Genomic DNA, 23,143 nt, shown 5'->3' with positions numbered 1-23,143 from the left:
TGTTTGTTGGCAATACTATAGCTAGAACTTTAAGAAAGATGATTTCATGCATTTAACTAATATCCAGCAAATAATAGTTTTTCTAGGACAAGCCTATGATTAAATATTACCTCATAGCTTTGTATTATCTTTCCTTGGCAAGTAAAACTACTTAGAAGACTTAGAAGATGATGGCATTTCATCTTATTTTTAGTCATTCTTTAGTTTGGGATAATTGGAAAAAGCCTCGATAGTATTCAAAACTCAGTCTCTGCTTACATGATTTTTTTTTTTGAGTCATCTTACTGCTTTAATAAAGTAATGAATTGTTTCAGTTTTTACTTAGGAGAACATTCATTCATTAAAAAATGAAAAAAATTCAACCATTTAACTGTGGCTTAATGATTTTACTAATAAGAGAGTATTTTGTTGCAATTAAAGACAGGAATTCCAGGATGAAATAGATATTTTAAATTATCTGTGAATTTTGTGTATGTAGGTTGACTGTGATTCATATTCCCAAAGCAACCAAAACTCTGTGCTTATTGGTGGAGAAACTACTTCCATCCAAAGGGAATGAACTTTAAGCTATTTTTGGCAATGTGGGTGATAACTTCATCCTGTCTTTAATAGATTTTAATAGATTCAATGCTCTTAAGACAACATCTCCTGGGCAAAACAGGCAGTGGAACTGACCAAAACTTTATGTTCACTAAGAAGGAAGCTGATCAGTACTAGATGCTTTTGCCAAATTTGGAAGTTCAATGATACTCTGTATATGTTGATCATATCTTTTTAGAAGAAAAAGAGTTGGGTTTGGATCTTTGATGAATCTCTCTTTTAGGTCAAGCTGAATGAACGAATCATAGCCACTTCACAAGGACTTCTAATCCGCTCTGTTCAGGATTCTGACCAAGGACTATATCACTGCATTGCAACAGAAAACAGCTTCAAGCAGACAATAGCCAAGATCAACTTCAAAGTTTTAGATTCTGAAATGGTGGCTGTTGTGACAGACAAATGGTCCCCATGGACCTGGGCCAGCTCTGTGAGAGCTTTACCCTTCCACCCAAAGGACATCATGGGGGCATTCAGCCACTCAGAAATGCAGATGATTAATCAGTACTGCAAAGACACTCGGCAGCAACATCAACATGGAGAAGAATCCCAGAAGATAAGAGGGGACTATGGCAAGTTAAAAGCTCTCATCAATAGCCGGAAAAGTAGAAACAGGAGGAATCAGTTGCCGGAGTCATAATGTTCTCTTACTTGGGGCTTATGCTTCCAGTAAAGAATGGTCTGTCTTCAATGATCAAATTTTGAGCAAAGAATCTTGTGTTTTAACCCATGGGAAATTCCTGATAAATGTGGTTACTCACTCCCAAAGTGAATATTACATGAACTGAAATGAGCATGCATTTTCTTGTATGATATTGACTAGCACTAGACATGTCATGGTCCTCATGGTGCATATAAATATTTAAGTTAACCTAGATTTTATTTATATCTTTATTTACTTTTTCTTCAAAATCGATATGGCGGCTATAAAACTAAAATTCTTACATCCCTTAATTGAATGAGGGCCATAACCCTGTGATTTTCCTTCCTTGCATTAACGGTTTAGATTTGGAATTGTCACAGATTTTAAATATGAGCACAAATGCCACATTTAAAACTTTTACATTGTAAAAGTGGTATAAATACATGTGATAGAGTAGCTCTCAAAAGAAATATTGAATAGATACAAGTCAAGGAAGAAAGCATCTAAAAATTGTATAAAACGTGAGTGATTCATAAATAAAACAATGAACAGTTTCTTTTTTTCCAGTGAAATATATTAATTTTTTTTTATTATTGTGAAAATTGCTGATACCTGTTATTGATCTTTGGGTTTTTTGTTTTGTTTTGTTTTAGGAAGATAAAATAAATGACCCTCACCATAAACATCTTTTATTGGAGTTATGTCAGTGAAGCATTTAAGTTTATATTCTTATGCTATTACCTTCCAAACGAAAGCACTTTTTTTGGAAGTTATTTAAGTTATTTTAGACTCAGAGAATATAATCTCACACTGTTTAATTAATTACTGTATTTGTTCTAACTTTCTAGTCTGCATGGCAAAGTAAACAACATAAGAAGAAAAAATGAAATATCAAACTTGTATATGAGAGGTGAAACTAAAATGGGGAAAAATAAAGTAAGGAATGCAATTTTATTAAGAGCTGTTTATAAAAAATATAACTAATTTTTAACATCAGTGATTAATTTCAATAATTAACTCTCACATTTTTTTGGTTTGCCAATCTCAGATATCATACAGATTTTAAGTCACCAATTCATTTTCTTTTTAATGATATTTAATGTGTGCTGAAGAGGTGCTCATTTTGTGGAGAAATGAAAAAAATTCAAATATGAACAAAAATAGACACACTTTCTTTTAAAAGAATGCTGGTACTTATGCACACTGGTATATAAATACAAATATGATAAGTTCTATAATGAGTAAAATAACTTTCTTCTATTTGTAAGTTTGGATCCTTTCATTAGAATAATTTATTTTTGAACGTTTTACTCCAAATAGCAATTAAATGGGAGAAATATGAGAAATGTCTTTCTATTGTTATATTTCCTTTAATAACACAACTTTTGCTTTTTTATTTTATTTACTTTTCAAGAAATGGTCATGTTTCCAGGTGCAAATAGAAATTGCATCATATATCTTTTCAAAATCTAGTACAAAATTATAGGTATAGTTTATAGTCCACAAAGAAGTTAAGGTAGATTTATTACCTTTTTAAATGCCACAGTATAAAAGCTTGAGCTAAATCATTGTCCAAATGAATGTGATCATTGATCAGAATCTAAGAAGATTTAAGATTTCTGATTTCTTATTTAAGATTTCTGATTTCTTATTTAAGTGGTGGTAAGTTATGATATTATAAGAGGAGGCCCCAGTGAGGGCAAACACTGCAGTTAAAATACACAACATAAATAATGTTCATTCAAAAATAAGCTAATAAACAAAAGCTATTTTCCAAATGTGTATGATTCTAAAGTACTCACTAAAGCAGTTTACTATACAGATATTTTGCCTGCTTAAAGAATATAACTAAACTTCTTTATTTCTTCTCTATGTGCAAAAATAGAAATGCACATCAGTGGAAAGCCAAATCCATCTTCAATGTTTATGACCATTCTATTCTATGTACAGAGTTAAAGTAAAATTGTTTTAGAGTCAGAAGATAGGGTAACTACACAGGTCCCCTTGCTTAGTGTAAAACCAGAATGATAGACAATAAGGGTGTTTAGTTTTGTAATATTATTTGTGCTATTTAATACCTTCTCCTTTGAACATTATTCAATTGTATATACTTTTATTACTTTTAAAATTATAGAAAATTTTGAACATAACTGCCAAATGTAAAGAAAAATTTCTCAAAAAATATTGTCAACATATACTGAATATTGGTGGTTAATTAGTATTATTTTGTGTAGTTTGACATTTCAGTGATTTAATATGTTTTCCATTTGTATTGTACATAAAATTTCCTAGGAATGCACTTTTTTCAAAGTGTAGGTTTGTGAATAGATTTTAGCATGATGAAACTGTCATTACGGTGAATGTTCACTCTGTGAGAAAACAAATGAAATGTAGTTAGTACCTTAATATTTAATTGGATATTGAAGAAATCATTTGCCTGGCAAAATAAAACATGTTGAATTCCCCAAGAATGTCTTCAACTTTTCTTTCTTTTTATTATTATTATTTTTGTTTTTAATTTATATCCAAGTTAGTGAGCATATAGTGCTATAATGATTTCAGGGGTAGATTCCAGTGATCTATCCCGTACGTATAACACCCAGTGCTCATCCCAATGAGTGTCCTTCCTTCTGTCCCTTAGCCATTTAGCCAATCCCCTTACACAACCCCTCCAACAATCTTCAATTTATTCCCTGTAGTTAAGAGTCTCTTGTCTTTTGTCCCCCTCCTTGTTTTTGTATTATTTTTGCTTCCCTTCCCTTATGTTTATCTGTTTTGTCTTAAATTCCTCCTATGAGTGAAGTCATATGATATTTGTCTTTCTCTGACTGGTTAATTTCGCTTAGCATAATATCTTCCAGCTCCCTCCACATAGTAGCACATGGCAAGATCTCATTCTTTTCAATTGCCAAGTAATACTCCGTTGTGTGTGTGTGTGTGTGTGTGTGTGTGTGTGTGTGTGTGTGTGTAGGTGTATATATATATATATATATATATATATGTATATATATATACATATATATCCATATATATATCCATATATATATACACACATATATATATATATATATGTGTATATATATATATATATATATCCATACACCACATCTTCTTTATCCATTCATCCATTGATGAATATTTGAACTTTTCCATACTTTGGCTATTGTCGATAGTGCTTCTATAATCATTGGGGTGCATGTGGCCCTTCGAAATAGCATACCTGTATCCCTTGGATAAATATCTAGTAGTGCAGTTGCTGGGTTGTAGGGTAGTTCTATTTATAATTTTTTGATGAACCTCCATACTGTTTTCCAGAGTGGAAAACCACCAGTTTGCATTCCTACCAGCAGTGCAAAAGAGATCTCTTTCTTCACATCCTTGCCACCATGTTGTTGCCTGAGTTGTTAGTTTTAGCCATTCTGACTGGTGTAATGTGGTATCTCATTGTGGTTTTAATTTGTATTTCCTTGGTGATGAGTGATATTGGGCATTTTTTCATGTGTCTTTAGCCATAGAAGGTCTTCTTTGTAGAAGTGTCTATTCATGGCTTTTGCCCATTTCTTCACTGGATTATTTGTTTTTGGGTATTGAGTTTAATAAGTTCTTTATAGATTTTGGATACTAACCCTTTATTTGATATGTCATTTGCAAATATATATCTCATTCCATCAGTTGCCTTTTAGTTTTTGCTGATTGTTTCCTTCACTGTGCAGAAGCTTTTTATCTTGATGAGGTCCCAATAGTTGATTTTTGCTTTTGTTTCCCTTGCCTCCAGAGAAATGTTGAATAAGAAGTTGCTACGGCCAAGGTCAAAGAGGTTTTTGCCTGTTTTCTTCTCTGTAATTTTGATGGCTTCTTGTCTAATGTTTAGGTCTTTCATCCATTTTGAGTTCCTTTTTGTGTATGGTGTAAAAAAGTGGTCCAGATTCATTTTTCTGCATGGTGCTGTCCAGGTTTCCCAGCACCATTTGCTGAAGAGACTGACTTTATTCCATTGGATATTCTTTCCTGCTTTGTCAAAGATTACATGGCCATACGTTTGTGGGTCCATTTCTGGGTTCTCCATTCTTTTCCATTGATCTGAGTGTTTTTGTGCCAAACTGCCTTAACGATTACAGCTTTGTAATACAGCTTGATGCTTTGTAATACAGTGTGATGCTTCCAGCCTTGTTCTGGTTCCATACAAATTTTAGGATTGTTTTCTCCAGCTCTGTGAAGAATGCTGGTGTTTTGATAGAGATTGCATTGAATATGTAGATTGCTTTGGGTAGTATTGACATTCTGACAATATTTGTTCTTGCAATGCAATCCATGGAATATTTTTCCTTCTTTTTGTGTCTTCTTCAATTTCTTTCATAAGCTTTCTATAGTTTTCAGTGTATAGATTTTTCACCTTTTTGGTTAGGTTTATTCCTAGGTATTTTATGGATTTTGGTGCAATTATAAATGGGATCAATTCCTTGATTTCTCTTTCTGTTGCTTTATTATTCGTGTATAGGCATGCAACCGATTTCTGTGCATTGATATTATATCCTGTGAATTTGCTGAATTTATGGGTCAGTTCTAGAAGTTTTTTGGTGGAATCTTTTGGGTTTTCCACATAGAGTATCATGTCGTCTGTGAAGAGTGAAAGTTTGACTTCCTCTTTGTTGACTTGGATGCTTTTTATTCCTTTGTGTTATCTGACTGCTCAGGCTAGGATTTCCAATACTATGTTGAATAACAGTGGCAAGAGTGGACATCCCTGTCCTGTTCCTGACCTTAGGAGGAAAGCTCTCAGTTTTTCCCCATTGAGGATGAGAGTAGCTGTGGGTCTTTCATATATGGCTTTTATGATTTGAGGTATAATCCTTCTATCCCTATGTTTTTGAGGGTTTTATCAAGAAAGGATGCTATCTTTTGTCAAATGCTTTCTCTGCATCTATTGAGAGGATCATGTGGTTCTTGTCCTTTCTTTAATTGATGTGATGTATCACATTGATTGTTTTGCAGATATTGAACCAGCCCTGCATCCGGGGTATAAATCCCACTTGGTTGTGATGAATAATTCTTTTAATGTATTGTAGGATCTGGTTTGCTAGTATCTTGTTGAGGATTTTTGCATCCATGTTCATCAGGGAAATTGGTCTGTAGTTCTCGTTTTTAGTGAGGTCTTTTTCTGGTTTTGGAATCAAGGTAATGCTGGCTTCAGAGAATGAGTTTGGAAGTTTTCCTTCCATTTACAATTTTTTGGAACAGCTTCAAAAGAATAGGTGTTAACTCTTCTTTGAATGTTTGATAGAATTCCCCTGGAAAGCCATCCAGCTCTGGACTCGTTTTTTGGGAGATGTTTGATTACTAATTTGATTTCTTTACTGGTTATGGGTATGTTCAAATTTTCTCTTTTCTCCCCGTTTCAGTTTTGGTAGTTTATATGTTTCTAGGAATTTTTCCATTTCTTCAAGATATCCCATTTTATTGGCATATAACTGCTCATAATATTCTCTTATTATTGTTTATATTTCTGCTGTGTTGGTTGTGATCTCTCCTCTTTCATTCTTGATTTCATTTATTTGGTTCTTTTTCTTTTTGATCAAACTGGCTAGGGATTTATCAATTTTGTTCTTTCAAAGAACCAGCTCCTGGTTTCATTGATCCATTCTACTGTTTTTGTTTGTTTGTTTGTTTGTTTGTTTTGGTTTTGATAGCATTGTTTTCTGCTCTAATCTTTCTTATTTCATGTGTTCTGCTGGTTTGGGGTTTTATTTGGTGTTCTTTTTCCAGTTCTTTAAGGTGTAAGGTTAGGTTGTATATCTGAGAACTTTCTTCATTCTTTAGGAAGGCCTGGATTGCTATGTACTTGCCTGTTATGACCGTGTTTTGCTGTGTCCCATAGGTTTGGGGCTGTGGTATTATCATTTTCATTGGCTTCCATGTGCTTTTTAATTTCCTCTTTAACTTCTTGGTTAGTCCATTCATTCTTTAGTAGGATGTTATTTAGTCTCCAAGTATTTGTTATCTTCCCACATTTTTCCTTGTGGCTGATTTCGAGTTTCATAGTGTTGTGATCTGAAAATATGCATCGTATGATCTTGATCTTTTTGTTCTTGTTGAGGGCTTATTTGTGTCCCAGTATGTGATCTATTCTGGAGAATGTTCCATGTGCACTCGAGAAGTATGTGTTCTGTTGCTTTAGGGTGAAATGTTCTGAATATATGTGTTAAGTCCATCTGGTCCATTGTGTCATTCAAAGCCATTGTTCCCTTGTTGATTTTGTGTTTAGATGATCTTTCCATTGTTGTAAGTGGGGTGTTGAAGTTCCCTACTATTATGGCATTATTATCAATGAGTTTCTGTATTTTTGTGATTACTTGATTTATGTATTTGGGCACTATCACATTTGGAGCATAAATGTTACAATTGTTAGATCTTCTTGGTGAATAGACCCTTTAATTATGATGCAATGCCCTTCATCTCTTGTTAGAGTCTTTATTTTAAACTCTAGATGGTCTGATATAAGTATAGCTACTCTGGCTTTCTTTTGGTGACTATTAGAATGATAGATGGAGAGCCATCTGTTTAATTTCAATCTGAAGGTGTTCTTAGGTCTACAATGGGTTTCTTATAACACCATATAGATCTTGTTTTCTTATCCATTGTGTTACCCTATGTCTTTTGATTGGAGCATTTAGTCCACTGACATTTTAGAGTAAGTACTGAAAGATATGAATGTATTGCCATTATGTTCCCTGTGAGTTGGAGTTTCTGGTGTTGTTCTCTGGTCCTTTTTAGTCTTTGTTGCTTTTGGTATTTTTTTTTTTTTATTCCATCTTTTCTCCCCTCAGAGTATTCCCCTTAAAATTTCTTGCAGGGCTGGTTTAGTGGTCACGAACTCTAATTTTTGTTTTGGAAAATTTTATCTCTCCTTCTATTTTGAATGACAGTCTTACTGGATGAAGATTTCTTGGCTGCATATTTTTTCTGATTCAGCGTATTGAATATATTCTGCCACTCCTTTCTGGCTTGCCAATTTTCTGTGGATAGCTCTGCTGTGAATCTGATCTGTCTTCCCTTATAAGTTAAGGACTTTTTTCCCCTTACTGATTTCATGATTCTTTCCTTGCTTGAGTATTTTGTGAATTTGACTACGATATGCCTTGTTGATGGTCGATTTTTGTTTAATCTAATGGGGGTTCTCTGTGCTTCCTGGATTTTGATGTCTGTGTCTCTCCCCAGGTTAGGAGAGTTTTCCACTATGATTTACTCACATAAAACTTTTATCCCCTTTTCTCTCTCTTCAACTTCTGGGAACCCTATGATTCAGATGTTATTCCTTTATAATGAGTCACTGTGTTCTCTAATTCTTATATCGTACTGTTTTGCCTTAGTTTCCCTTTTTTTCTGCTTCATTACTCTCCATATGTTTGTCCTCTATAAAACTGATTTGCTGCTCTATTTCATCCCTCTTTGCCACTGTGGCATCCATTCATATTACTGCTCAGTTATAGCATTTTTAATTTCATCCTGACTAGATTTTACTTCTTTTATCTCTGCAGAGAGGGATTCTATGCTTTTTTCAACCACAGTTAGTATTCTTATTATTGTGATTCTAAATTCTGGTTCAGACAACTTGCTTGTATGTGTGTTAAATCCCTGGTTGTCATTTCTTCCTGTTCTTTCTTTTGAGGTGAATTCCTTCATTTTGCCATTTTGAAGGAAGAAAAAGGGTTAATAAAATTAAAAAAAATAAAAATTACAAAATTAAAAACAACACCAAAAAAAAATCAAATAAAGGGTGCTAACTCCTAGGTGTGGTTTGGTCTGGTTGTTGAAAGAAGCTGTATAGAATAGAAAAAAAAAAAAAAAGGGAAGGAAACAAAGGGAAAAAAATAGGAAAAAAAGAAAAAACAAAAAAAGGAAGTCATCGAAAATTTCAAAAAATGAAAAAATTAAAGAGAATAAAATGAAATAATGAAAGTATAATAGAAATTTGAAAATTTACCCAAAGTATAAATATAATAGAAAAAAGATCTTTTTTATAAAAACAGAAAACAAAATTTTTTCTTTCTGTATTCAAGAATAAGAAAAGAAAAAAAAAAAATTGAACGGATGGACCAGTGAAAAGAATGAAATAAGATTGAAATTACATCCGGCTTCCCCTAGAAGTCAAACTACGAAGCCCTTTATAGTCCACAAACTAATTAGGGAGAGAGATTTGTGCTCTTGCAGAGCATGGTGGCCCAGTTGGGTGGGATTTAGTGTAGCCACCACATTTTCCACTAGATGGCGCTATTTAATTTGGTGGGGTGGGTCACTGTGGTGCGTGTAGGCGTGTATGCGCATGCGTGGGAGGCGTCAAAATGGTGTCACACAGCTACCCGTCTCTGGTATCAGTACTCTGTGCTCTTGCTGACTGGCAATCAAGCACACCCCTCCTGTGTCTCTGGCTTCCGCCTCCTCCCCGCTTCTACACTGTGACCAAGTTGTTCAGCCTGCCAGGTGGTACGTGCATCCTGAGTTTTATCTCAGTCGGGCCGCGTCTCCAAACCCCTCCCTTCTGAGCACCCTGCAGCTTTGACCCGCTCAGAGCCTCTGGTGGAAGGTCTCACCAGTAATGGCTGGGTGCCGGCCCACCCCCTGGAACGTTGGCAGGACTGTGTTGCTGTAGATGCTCAGAGACTGCGGCCGGGTGCCAGCCCGCCCCAGAGAAGGTTCGCGCAATCGTGTAGCAGCTGTGGTTCAGCGATTATGGTAAATCACAACACCCACCTGGCACCAGGCTTCAGTGAACTGTTAACGTCTTTTTCCCAGTACCAGCGAATGTGGCTGTTCTCTGCACAGGACCAGACGTCCTCCAGCCTGAAGACCCCTCTGCTCTTGCTGTCTGCTCCTGGGCTTTCGCTCTTCCCACCAGAGCACCACCAGGTATTGAGCTGTGGAGTTTCAGGCTCTTCACTCCCCTGTTTATAGTGTACTCATGGAATTTAAGCCCTCTCCTTTCTCCTTTTTCCCTTTTTTTCCAGTCCCTTGCAGTTCCTTTCTCCTTTCTCTCTTTTTTGTTCAGTCTACTCTTTGTCTTTCTTTCTCTCCAGCTGCTTTCAGGATGGGATGGGGGGGCCGGGAGAAGAGATTGCTTTTCCTGTACTCCCCCCCCCCCATCCTCTTCTGCAAGCAATAAGTTCCCTCCCTATTCTAGGTAGCTTCTCTCCCCCAGTTCACCTCTCCGTGCCTCATACCTACCTGCCAAGTTCTGTGGTTCAAGTTGTGCAGATTGTTGTGTTTATCCTCAAACCAGTTTTCTAGATGTGCAAGATGGTTTGGAGTTGCTCTAGCTGCATTTCAGGGCCGAGGGAAGCAAAAATAATTCCATGCTGCTCCACCATCTTGGCCCCTCTCTCAACTTTTCTTTTTAATGTTGGACTTAGAATTGCTTGTTGACATGATAGAATCTACTGAATCTTATACTTGTTTTTCTCTTTTTAAGTTTTACTTATTGATCCATTTTTGTGAAAATAATGCATCTAGATATTTCAAAATTCAAAACTTCCAGACGAATATACATGGAAATTCTCCTTGTACCATTTTCCCTCATTTATTCAAGTCCTAACCCCAGAAGAAGCCAATATTGTCAGTTTCTGTGTAAATTTCTGTATTTTACATATATGCAAGAAAATTCCCATTTGTTTTCTCTTTAAAAGGCATTGTTCATCCATTTACACCTATCAGTTTTGCAGATTATGTTGTTTCTAACAGTGGGGAAAAAATGTATAGTTTAGGAATGCTTGGTGTTTGGAGCCAGACTGCCTGGATTTGAATCCAAGCTCACTATCTTGGAAAAGTTACTGAATTTCTCTTTGCCTTAGTTGTCTGCCCAGGTTCATACCAGCAAAGTATTAGAACAGAACATATGATATACTAAGTGTTCAATAATATTTAATATTTTCTTTACTTAGAAAGTGACATATTGTTAGAGCAGAAAGGAATCTTCATCATGTTCTTTTTTAAGTTACATGCCAGTGACCCAGGTTGGGAGGCCTGCAGTCAGCAGGTCAGATAACATCTTACCAAGTAAAATGAGCCTTTATAAAATTGAGGGGAAGGTAGCCACAAGTTAACTCATAATTCTGCTAACGCATTTGAAAGACAGAAGTATTAGAGATTTTTTCTATTTCTAGGCCGTAACTCTGTAATAACGTAAGTGGAGAAAAAGTGAACAAAAATATTAAAAATTATCTCAACAAATATTCCAACCTCATGATTCAACAATACTCCCTAATTGCATCATTATTTTTCAGAATCTCCCTTGCTTATAATTCATCTTAACCTTAGTTTAAAATAATTGTAATATATTTCGTATCATTTAAATGTGCTTTTGAGGCTTTATGCCTCCTACCTAAGGGAAAAAGAATTTAAGAAAAAGATGATGTAGGGGTGCCTGGGTGGCTCAGTCAGTTGAGCATCTGACTCTTGATTTCGGCTCAGGTCATGATCTCATGGTTTTGGATAGAGCCCCGTATCCAGCCTTGTGCTGACAGTGTGAATGAAGCCTGCTTGGGATTCTGTCTCACTCAATCTCTGCCCCTCCCCAACTCCCTCCCTCCCTCTCTCTCTCTCTCAAAATAAACTTAAAAAAATTAAAAAGAAAAAGATGATGTTTTCCTATACCTGTTCTTGTAGTTAAAGTCAAGAAAGACATTGCACCTTTGTATTACAGCATAGTTAAGCCTGTAAAACACTCAAGTCTAGACAAGGAAATAATCAGACTCAGTAAAAATTTTTACTTACCTAGAGGCATTGAGAATTTCATTGAACTTTGTGCATGATGAGAAACCTTTGGGAGACTGAATTTTTATTGTTTTTCCTTTAGATTTTAACCCCCTATCCTTTTATCCATCATCTTTTGCACAAGAATACCAGCCTCTCTGCAAAATCAAATCATTTGCTATACATTCTATGTGTGTGCCATTCAGTGAATCCCATTATCAATAAATTGTTTTTCCTAAGGGGTTTCTGATATATATATATATGTATATATTTCATTTTTTGTAGTTTCATAACAATATTACTTTCATAGCACATAGATATTGAGAATTGGGAGAACTAGCTTCAAGATAAGAAAATGCCATCCTCAGTCTAGTGACTAATGTGTCTGTCTATTCACCTCATAAAATAATACTTCAACCCAGTTTGAATTGTGTATTTCTCAGGGCTATTATGCTGCCATGCTCGAGTGTTACTTACATAAAATGCTATTAAAGAATGACATTATAACAAACACATTAAGACTGTTTATTCTATGTCAGGTTACCTCTGTGTTCCCCAAGAACAAAAGCATGGTGAAGTCTATTCCTTAAGAGTTTCTCTGAGTTATTTATATAAAAATGTCATTCAAGCATTTTATGACTCCAAAAACAATGATATCTGCATGGCAGAATGGATGTATGATAAAATTATTATGAAACTAAAAGCCATTACTATTGTTTCTCTGGATATTTTTCTTTTTTTTTAATTTTTTAAAAATGTTTTATTTATTTTTGAGACAGAGAGAGACAGAGCATGAGCAGGGGAGGGACAGAGAGAGAGGGAGACACAGAATCTGAAGCAGGCTCCAGGCTCCCAGCTGTCAGCACAAAGCCTGACGCGGGGCTTGAACTCATAAACCATGAGATCATGACCTGAGCCAAAGTCGGACGCTTAACCGACTGAGCCACCCAGGCACCCCTCTCTGGATATTTTTCAATATACATGTGATCCTTGGCTCATGAAGGGGGTACAATGACATAAAAGGAGTTTCCTGTTTTGTCTTTCAAAATGGTATTTCTACATTTCTATATAGGAAAAAGGAGTTGAAGCTTTCTGTTTTCTTTTTTCTTTTACTTACTTGTGCTTTCATGTTGGATATGGGAGGTTGTAATACTCTTTCTTTCTCTGCTACATCATGGCTTTCCAGAGAAGCTGGACCTTCAGAGTATCTTCTTTTGAGTTGATGTGATTTGGCATTTGTAAATCATGGTTTGATGGTTGAAGTCAACTTGACTCCTGAATAGGAAAAGAAGCTGTGGGAAACACAACCTGAGGAAGTGCTAGTTAAGCCATATCAGCTTGGGACAATCAGTAAAGTCACAGTGATGTTTTTATTTATGTATGTGTATATATTTGTTATATCATGAATTATGCACACATAAATTCACAAAACAGCTGTATTCTATTTATTTATTATTTCAAAATAAGTCTCAATTTCTGCTCCAAGTTTCTATTCCAGCTCCTCCACTTATAAATGATATAACCTGGGAACATTGCATCCCCCTGGATGAACTGTTGCTTTCTCTAAGATTGGAATTATAACAGTATCACATATAGTAGTGGTGAGAATTAAGTTAATACACATGGAATTCTTGTAGTGCCTGACACATAGTGAAGACCCAGTAAGTACATGCTATTATTTTTCCACTAGGAGACCAAAACTATTTCAAATACTTGGGCATTTGTTCCTCTTTTATCTCAGATTGCATCAAGGTAGTTCAACTGGTATTTGATGTAATTTATCTATATTGGCATGCATGGCAACATAATTTTTTTTTATTTAAACTTTGCTGTCAGTGCAGAGGTATCCCCTGGGTTGTCCCTTGTTGCCCATGCAAAGTCCTTTCAGAGCAGGTAAACTTTCCACTACATCCAAAAATGCTTAGAAGAATAAAGATAATTATTTCTGCTATTTTTGCATCATTCTGGGAGACAAGCCAAGAGCCCCTCTTACCTAAAATTACTGGGGAGTGTGTGTGTGTGTGTGTGTGTGTGTGTGTGTGTGTGTGTGTGTGTGTTTTCTTGGCCCCTCCCAGATCTTATACATCCTCAAGACACAAACCCAGAAGTAAGATAGAAATATAGGACCCAAAACCCCTATTGTACTCACTACCCTTTACTTTTCATTGTTACAGTCTCTGATGGGAAGAATTATTCATTAAATATCTCGTATGAGATTAAGCAGTGGCTTTCACACCCTGGCACTAAAGTACCCTCTAAGATATTTTTGAAAAGCTATGTAGCCCCTAACACATTTCTAAGTTAACATCTCCTTTTTTTATTCTGTTTAAGTACTTGCAAAAGATATAATTTCTGGTATGGCATAATTATGAAATTTTAAAATAAAGCAGGTGTTTTTGTTTTTTAATTTTTTTTAATCTTTATTTATTTTTGAGAGAGAATGAGTGTGTGAGCAGGGGAGGAGCAGAAAGAGAGGGAGACACAAAATCCGAAGCAGGCTCCAGGCCCTATGCATAGAGCCCAGAGCAGGGCTGAAACTCAGGAACCATGAGATTATGACCAGAGCTGAAGTCAGACACTCAATCCACTCAGCTACCCAGGCACCCCTATTTGTTTTTGTTTTTGCTCCATGGTTTATCTAGAGGTATGTTGATACAGTTCCAAATGCTTAGGGACTTTTTTTCAGATATCTTATTATCAAGTATCTATTAATTTCTGATTAAATACCATTGTGGTCAGATGATATAAACGGAATGGTTTCAAGCCTTCGATATTTATTAGGACATCTTTTGTAACCAGTCTACAGTCTATGCTAATAAATGCTCCATGTCTGTCTGTTAGGTGTAGTAGTATTCATTGTCAGCTAGATCATATTGGTCAATAATGTTTTTCACATCAATTATATTTTTATTTTCACTTTTTGGGGTTTGTTTCGTCAACTCCTGAAAGAAGATTGTTAAATTTCAACTATGCCTTATGTTTATTTCCCTTTTATATCTACCAATATTTCCCTAGTGTATATAGAAGCATTCAAAGTGCATACACATTTAATACTGTTATTGTTCTCAATGAACTTGATCCTTTCAGCGTTCTAAAAGGTTTTTTTTTTTTTTATACTAGTTTTTCCAAAGTCTACTTAGTGTAATGTTATATCGTCACAGCATGGTACAGATCTTTCTTGACTTACAAAGGGGCTATGTCCTGATAAATCCATCGTAAGTTGAATATATCATAAATCAAAAATGCTTTTAATATACCTAACCTACCAAACATCATAGCTTAGCCTGGCCTAACTTAAACATGTTCAAAATACCTTAACCTATGGCTAGGAAAAATCATCTAACACAAGGCCTGTTTTATAATGAAGTGTTGAATATCTTGTGTAACTTATTGAAAACTTTACTGAAAGTTGAAAACAGAATGGCTGTCTGCATACAGAATGACTGCAGGTGTGTGGTTTGTTTACAGTCATGATCACGTGGCTGACTGGGAGTTGCAGTTCCCTGCCTGTGAGGATCACAAGACAGTATTATACCACATATTGCTAGTTCAGGAAAAGATTAAAATTCAAAAATCACAGTGTGGTTTCTATCTACTGACTAATTTGCTTTTTCACAATCCTTGAAAGATGGCAGAGTTGAAAAACCATACGTGAAACCATCATAAGTCATTTAGCTATATTTTTGTGCTCTTTTTGATGATCTAATGATTACAGTATTTTTCTTTATGTATTCATGATATACTTTCAAATGATAACTATTTTAAAAACATTGTAAGGATCTTGCAACTGGATAATTCAACTTACCTTCCTCTCGCTTCTTATTCTCTTGTTTTATTATATTCTATTGTTATATATATTATAGTTCCTATAATAATTATTATTATTGCTTTCTAAAATGATAGCAGTGGAATTAAAATACAAGAATTTGGCACCCACCATAATATTTTTAAATAATAAAGAACAAGTTCTCTTTTAACAGTCAGAAATTATATATTATTCCTATTTTTCCTTATCCATATATCTATTCTTGCCCTACAAAATTTTATCCCGTATAAGCTTTATATCTTAAAGACTTGGATTATTCTCTTAAACAATTTTGCAACAAAATATGTATATTTGTTTAATTCCCATTTTAAAATATCCCATGGCCATAAGGCTCTAAATGTTAATATTTTTAGATTAAGTTAAAATTATAAATTGCTATAATTTGGCCAAAGACCACAAATAAATTCAAAATTCTGAGTCACCAAACATAAAAAGTAAAATCTTAGATGAAAACACATGTAGTGAGATGAATGGAATGGAATTTCTTCTTCTTCTTCTTCCTTTTTTTTTTTCATGAGTTAAGGTACCTGTGTACAAATCTTACTTGAGGGAATGAAACAAGATTTAACCAAAATCTTACTCTTAAGTTTTGTTTTTAGATATGAAAGCCTGAACAAATTGTACTTACATAATTTAATGGAGCTAGAAGAAGTTTCATTATAGTGCTGCTATTCAAATATTTAGATATCTTTTGAAGAACGTCTCACATCATTATTGTCAGAATCTGTTTATTTATTTGTAATTCGAGTATAGCTGATACACGACATTACATTAGTTTCAGGTGTACAACATAGTGATGCAAGTTCTATGTACATTATACTCACAACATGTATGGCTTCCATCTGTCAGTATACAATGCTCTTACAATACCATTGACTGTATTCCCTATGCTGTGCCCTTCATTCCAGTGACTTATTTATTCCACAACTGGAAGCCTAACTCTCCCACTCCCCTGCACCCATTTTGCCTGTTGCCCTCACCACCTCCCCCCTGGAACCATCAGTTTGTTCTTTATATTTGTAGATCTGATTCTCCTCTTTTGTTTTTTGTGTTTCCTGTTTGGTTTATTAATTTGTTTTGTTTTAGGGTCAGAATTCATTTTAATTAATAAGCTAACAATTTGATTATGTTCTTTTACAGTCTTATGTAAACAAATTTTTTGAAACCATTATTCTTCTCAATACTTGTCCCAATACTTCAAGCCATGCCTTTGATGGATTTTCTGCTTCAGTGGGGCCATCTCCATGTTTTTTCCAGAATAATACTTTGTAATACAGACTTCCAGAAGCTGCTTGCTTACTGAGTGGCTGTGGGAAAGTTACTTAACCTCTCTGTATCTCTTGTGCTCCTTACCTGAAAAAATGAGGAAAATAATATTACTTACCTCATAGGGTTGTTATATATATATATATATATATATATATATATATATATATATACACACACACACACACACACATATTATATATATACATATTATGTATATATATATACATATGCATGTACATATTATATATATACATGTTATATACATATACATATATATGTATACACACATACATATATGTATACATGTATATATATATATATATGTGTGTATATATGTGTGTGTGTATGTAGTGTTTAAAACAGTCCTGCCGCATGATTAGGATATTATTAGTTCAGTTAATGCTCTTCTTACATGCTGTTATAAAAACCCTCTGTTTCATTCAAAATTTCCAGTGACAGTTTATCTTTACTATTGCTCTAATTTCCATTATCCCTGCTCCCCTGCCCTGTCCAGCAGGCAATCTGACAATCATTATTAAGTTATGCCCCTTGTCTATCTTCATTTTTAACCCTAAACTTTTATTTTCCCAAATCAGGAAAAGGCTCTTGACCCATTCCTTCCTCAAGTTGAATTCCTTCACCATTTACCTGGTAACCTTGGATTTACTGTGAGAAGCCGGCTTTCCTGGAGCTTAGATTTATTCATCCTGGATGTTAGCTGTCATCTACAGTGTTACAAACTTGACCTTTTTCATAAGACTCCTTGCTATCCCCTTTTTACAGCCTCCTGTCAATTCTACCCTGGCAACCCTCCGGGCATACTAAATCTTGTCTGAATTCACAGTGGGAGAGAAAACTGTGCTAGGCCACTCATAGCATCAACAGTTACGGCACCATCAGAACTACCATTATTATCCTCTTTAAAACAGCCATCTATTGAGCATTTTCTGTGAACATTGGTATACAAAGGTATGCACTATATCTAACTATCTGCTTCTTTCACAGGAAGGAAGTAGATGGTATTAATATGTTTTGCAAATGACAAAACTGAGAGTCTTATGCATTTACATACTTGCCCTGAGTGAAAAAACTTTCCAAAGGCCCAAAAGCATAAAATGCAAAGACTCTAGCTCTAGGCTTTAAGCATATTCCATATTTCATTATTCAGAGTTTCACTAAGGAATATCCATGACAAAAATATTAATATACAGTAATATGATTTATAGGTCTCTAGGTAACCTCTTACTCAAACCATAGAGTCTGAATACCTAGATTTGACTTTCTAGCTTACTATCGCCTCGTTTTGCAGGTCTGAGGTTATCATGGTAACAACAGTCTCATGGGACTATCAAGGTTGAGATTATTCATGTAAAGCACTTGGAATTTACATAATGTAAAGTGGATATCAAATAAATATTGGCAGTTTTATTACTATGCCTCTGATACTGGAAATACCATTTATTAATTCTCTCAACAATTATTTATTGCACACTTAGTATGTGCCAGGCAGTATTTTAGGTATTAAGGTTATGTCAGGCAATATATCACTATCTCTCCTTTTGTGAAATCTACTTTCTGGAAAGAAAGACAAGAAACAAGCAAATAATTATGTAATAGCTTAAGTTGAGATTAGTGCTATGAAGAAAATTAAATAAAGGTAAGGGAGTCGTGGAAAGATCAAAGAGCATTCCAGACAGAGAATCAAGCCAGGACAAGACTCTAAACTGAAGAAAATTTTGCTGGATTTGAGGGAAAGAAAAGAAGACCTGTGTGGCTGAATCTAAGTAAAAGAGGAAAATCCATATGTGAAATGAGATCCAAAAGGTAGAGAAACCAAGTCACTGTGTCCTGATGACGAGGGTGAGAAATTTAGACATGACTCTAAGGCTTACAAAAGCTACTGGAGGCCAGTGATGTAAGATGACTGATTTACATTCAATACAAAATATTTCTAGCTGTATTTCAAAGGACTTTGAGAGCAATAATGCAAACAAAGAAAACAGAAAGACCAACTAGGAGTCCAAGACATTTTTGAAAGCACATAACTCTGATAGATTTAAGTATTAACTCTCATTCACATGGAGGTACAAACAACTAGTAGTAGATCCCTCCTGGAGTGTAGTTTTGAAACAGGGAAGTAAGGGTTGATATGAGACAGTATTTATCCCCTGTGGTTGAGGAAGAATTGCTGGCTCAGTGTGCCCTAGAAGGGCAAAAGGAACACCAACAGAGGTCAAGAGGTAGCTTGAAGAAAGCCCTAACAGTGGTCCTGAAGCTAGAATATGCAGAAACTGTCAGAATCAGGGATTTATTACCTAGTAATGTCCAGAGAAGGAAATGGCTTTGGTTTCAATATTGGGAAACAAAACAGTCATGGATAAAAATCTAAGGGTCATTAAAGACAATGTTGTGTGGATGCTTTAAGACAGGCTAGGCTCACATGGACAGTGACTGTAAATAACTGAGGATGCAAACGGCCATTATGGATGAGAGTCCACAATAAATAACCTTCCTGAAGATACGATGCAACATGATTAAGAGACCAAATATTTGCAAAGGCCAGCTGTTTTAATGGCCCCGTTACTTAATCCTGATTTTATTTACTGTGGAATGATGCACTTTCATCTTGCATTTAGAAATAAGCTGTCTACGTCAATGGGGACAGCTTAGGGAGTGGAGCATGTGGTGAAATATCATTTTTCAGAAGGGTGAAATGGCCATGCAGTTTATGTAGGAACTCATATCTTTAATTAGGTCACTGGGGTCAGCACTGAAACAGTGATTCCCTGACTATTCCTACTCCTCACAGTAGACTCCCACACCCTAGATTACTGCTTTCCTCTGCCCTGTGAAAAAGGGAAACAAAGTGTTTCTAGAAAGATGGTCTCTGTACTGAATGCCTTGAGATAGTTTCATCAGAAGCTGGCATTGAGGTTTTGAAAATCGAGTTAAACCCAGGTTTCTTCTTAGCAACAGAATAATTATGGACACTTGTGAATAAAAATATTTATGGAAGATAAATTTGAGGAATAGGAGAAGGAATAAAAGACCGATTCACTTCTTTACCTCTCCTTAAAGAGCATTACCCTGCACCACCCACCACTACCAAAACCATTAGCTTAAGGTCAAGAAAAAAATATTTATAGCCAGAAAACAGCAAGGGGAATGCTTAATGTGTTCTGAGATTATTAGCACCGGTTTTTCTTCAATTCATTAGGAGAAATCATAAAAGTATTTTTTTCAGGCTTCCTTGAAATCCTGTCATTTAGAAGAAAAGGATAGCTTTGTGAAGCCTTCTACTTCCCCAGGTTAGTTTATCCTTTCTTGATGTTCCCACAAGACTTGTTCATACTATTATAATATTCACCCTGTTTATTACATTTAACCTCTTATTTTTGTGTCTTGACAGCTATTTTATTCCTAGTGTCTAGGGCATTGTCGACCATATAATAGGTGCTTACTAAAAATATGGGGCCTTCCCTTTTTAATAGTATATAGTAAATCCTTTTAAACTCTAATATCTAATGAACAGGAAATCATTAATACTATAGACTGTAATACAGATTTCAGAGCATGAACAGTTGTTAGTTTGAAAGTTCATAAACTTTTCATTATGGTAACTAGAACACTCACTAACACTTATCAACAAACAAGTAAAAATCTATCATGTACTTCCATATAGGAAATGAATAAGACCATCACAATTCTCCAAGAGAAAGTGAAAACGAATATAAAATATTTGTTCATAGAAGATGACACCTAAATGACTGTCTATTACAAGGCCAACAAGAGAACATGAATAAAATATGTGCTTTGCTCTATTAGTGTTTTATTCACTACCTGAGTCCTATTGAAATAGGCTTATCTGTCTCCCACCACAGTACTTATCTGGTAGGCATTGTGATATGAATTTTATAGATGGAAAATTAAGCTCAGGCCTTCCACAGCTCACAAGTTGCTGAGCTAGGATGGAAAACCACACTTACTTTTTGTCCTGTACCTCCAAGGTAGTAAAAGTTGAGAGAGTGAGGACATCACTGTAGTAATCAGGAAAGGTTTCATGTTCAGAGGGTCTTACAATGGACTGTGCAGTATTAAACTTATATAGGTTAATGAGGAAGAAGGATATTGCTGTGGGTTTAGAGGTGGGAAATGTCTAATAAATACACAAAAGAAGATCCACTGGTTGATTTTGAGAGTTGATGTTATGAAGAGCAAAGATTAAGTTCGATGTATGTGCAAGCAAATGGCGTACATAATGAAATAAATGTGATCTGCTGTTCATTTTTGAGAAGGATATACTTAAGGGAGAAATAACAGGGAAATGTTTACCATGATGGATGGATGAATGTCCTGGCTGTTCCTCTAAGGAAATCAAGTGAGGCGGAGGCACTAAAGTTAAAGTGGTGGAAGAATAATGAGCACTTATGTGTTCTCAGTAACTCAGTGGGCACACCGAGCACTAGGTTTTAATTACACATATGTGTGAAAGCAGAGAATGCCTGTGATACTTACATTTGGGTTAATTGAATAATTACTAATGGATTGGAATATTGCCAACTTTGTGCTTTAGGTTTTTATAAAAGAATTAATAATAATGATGATGATGAAGACAATATAGCTCACATTAATGAATGCTATTTCTAATTATCAGCCATTGTTGCATGTGTGCATTATCTTGCTTAATTATCATTTTCAAACCTAGGAACTACATACTCTTATTATTTACCTTTCTACAGATGATGAAACCAAGGCATAATTATATTAAGAAATTTAATGTTAATCAGAGAGTTAGTAAGTAGAATATTCTAAACTATGATGCCCTTATTACATTATGATTAGTTGCCCATAGGTGTCCAATGAGACCCAAGTGATTTTTAATGTGCGGATAAGACTTTTTTTTAGTTTTATTTACTTATTTTGAGGGAGAAAGAGAGAACACAAGCAAGGAAGCAACAGAGAGTGAGGGAAAGAGAGAAAATCCCAAGCAGGCTCTGAACTGTCAGCACCAGACCCCAGTGCGGGGCTTGAACTCACAAACCGTGAGATCATGACCTGAGCCTAAATCAAGAGTCGGATGCTTAACTGATTGAGCCACCCTGGCACCCCAGGGGATAAGTTTTGATAGAAATATTAATTTCTATAAATGAGAACTTGTAACTTTGTCATCTTTTTAATAGACATTTGTCTCTGCAGATAATATGATTGCATCATATCAGAATTTTTCATAACTTCCAATTATGCCAAAAACAACTCTAATGTCTCAGAACATCACTTTTATCACAAGAAAAATCAGTGATTAAGATTAGGTTAAAACACCACCCATGTGTAGAATTATTCACAATAAGCACACTTTAGTTGGGAAAAACTTTCTGACGAATTTAGCAAACGTAGGGCTTAAGAATCCAAAAAATCTAGGGCAATGGATACACATTGTCAGGACACACTGAAACAGCTAGAGATGAAGAACAAAGTGTTTTTAGTTAAAAGGCTCTTACAACTCAGAATACTCTGCAGTGAAAAGTGTGAGGACAGGTGAGAAAGCCAGGGCTCTTATAAGAGCTCTTACAGAACCATTATACAGATTACAAAATTGAGACCCATAAAGAAGTCAACACATTTTATAATTTGGCCAGTTCTATTTCTCGATGCAGTGCTTTCCCTATATACATAAGTGACCTAGAGGTATGGTTATATAGTGCAGAAAAGTGAACACAAAACCAAAAAAATTATTCTTTTGGCTGCCAGCATAAAATAAGTGAGAGCCTGAGTTCCTGAGATTCCAATTTATTGCCTGGCTGCCGTTCAACTGCACTAACTAGACCAGATTTTTTTGGTCAGTCTCATTTGGCTTTGCTCAGCTACACATGGCCTTGGTGTAAAGCAGGGCCAAAATGAAACAAGAATATGTTTTTCCTTAATCCACATTTTCTGCTTGGTGAATAAATGAAGAGCTTTACCCTCAGGGTCACAATGACAATTTTATCCAATTTTCTCAGCAGTAGTTGATCATTACCTTGTCAGCATCATTGTTTTTGTTTTTGTTTTTAAACTGGCGCTGGGAG

General features: G+C 35.2%; 2 protein-coding genes across 3 annotated transcripts in view; both read left to right on the top strand.

Moving 5' to 3' along the window:
• Positions 1-3,708, top strand: part of SEMA3C (semaphorin 3C) — a 182,808-nt gene extending 179,100 nt beyond the window's left edge. The window contains exon 18 of the mRNA XM_045052314.1: positions 824-3,708. Coding sequence (XP_044908249.1) covers positions 824-1,237 — 414 coding nt within the window. The 3' untranslated portion in view covers positions 1,238-3,708. The remainder of the gene's footprint in view (positions 1-823) is intronic.
• Positions 3,709-9,319: 5,611 nt separating this feature from the next.
• The window catches only part of GNAT3 (G protein subunit alpha transducin 3), a 300,648-nt gene continuing 286,824 nt past the window's right edge, over positions 9,320-23,143 (top strand). For both annotated transcript variants that reach the window (XM_045052313.1, XM_045052312.1), the window contains exon 1: positions 9,320-10,144. The gene's annotated coding sequence lies outside the window, so the exon portion shown is untranslated. The remainder of the gene's footprint in view (positions 10,145-23,143) is intronic.

The sequence above is a fragment of the Felis catus genome, chromosome A2 (assembly GCF_018350175.1).
Source record: "Felis catus isolate Fca126 chromosome A2, F.catus_Fca126_mat1.0, whole genome shotgun sequence".
Classification (NCBI taxonomy): domain Eukaryota; kingdom Metazoa; phylum Chordata; class Mammalia; order Carnivora; family Felidae; genus Felis; species Felis catus.
Note: the sequence above shows the minus strand (reverse complement) of the source record. Positions and strands in the feature narration are given on the sequence as shown.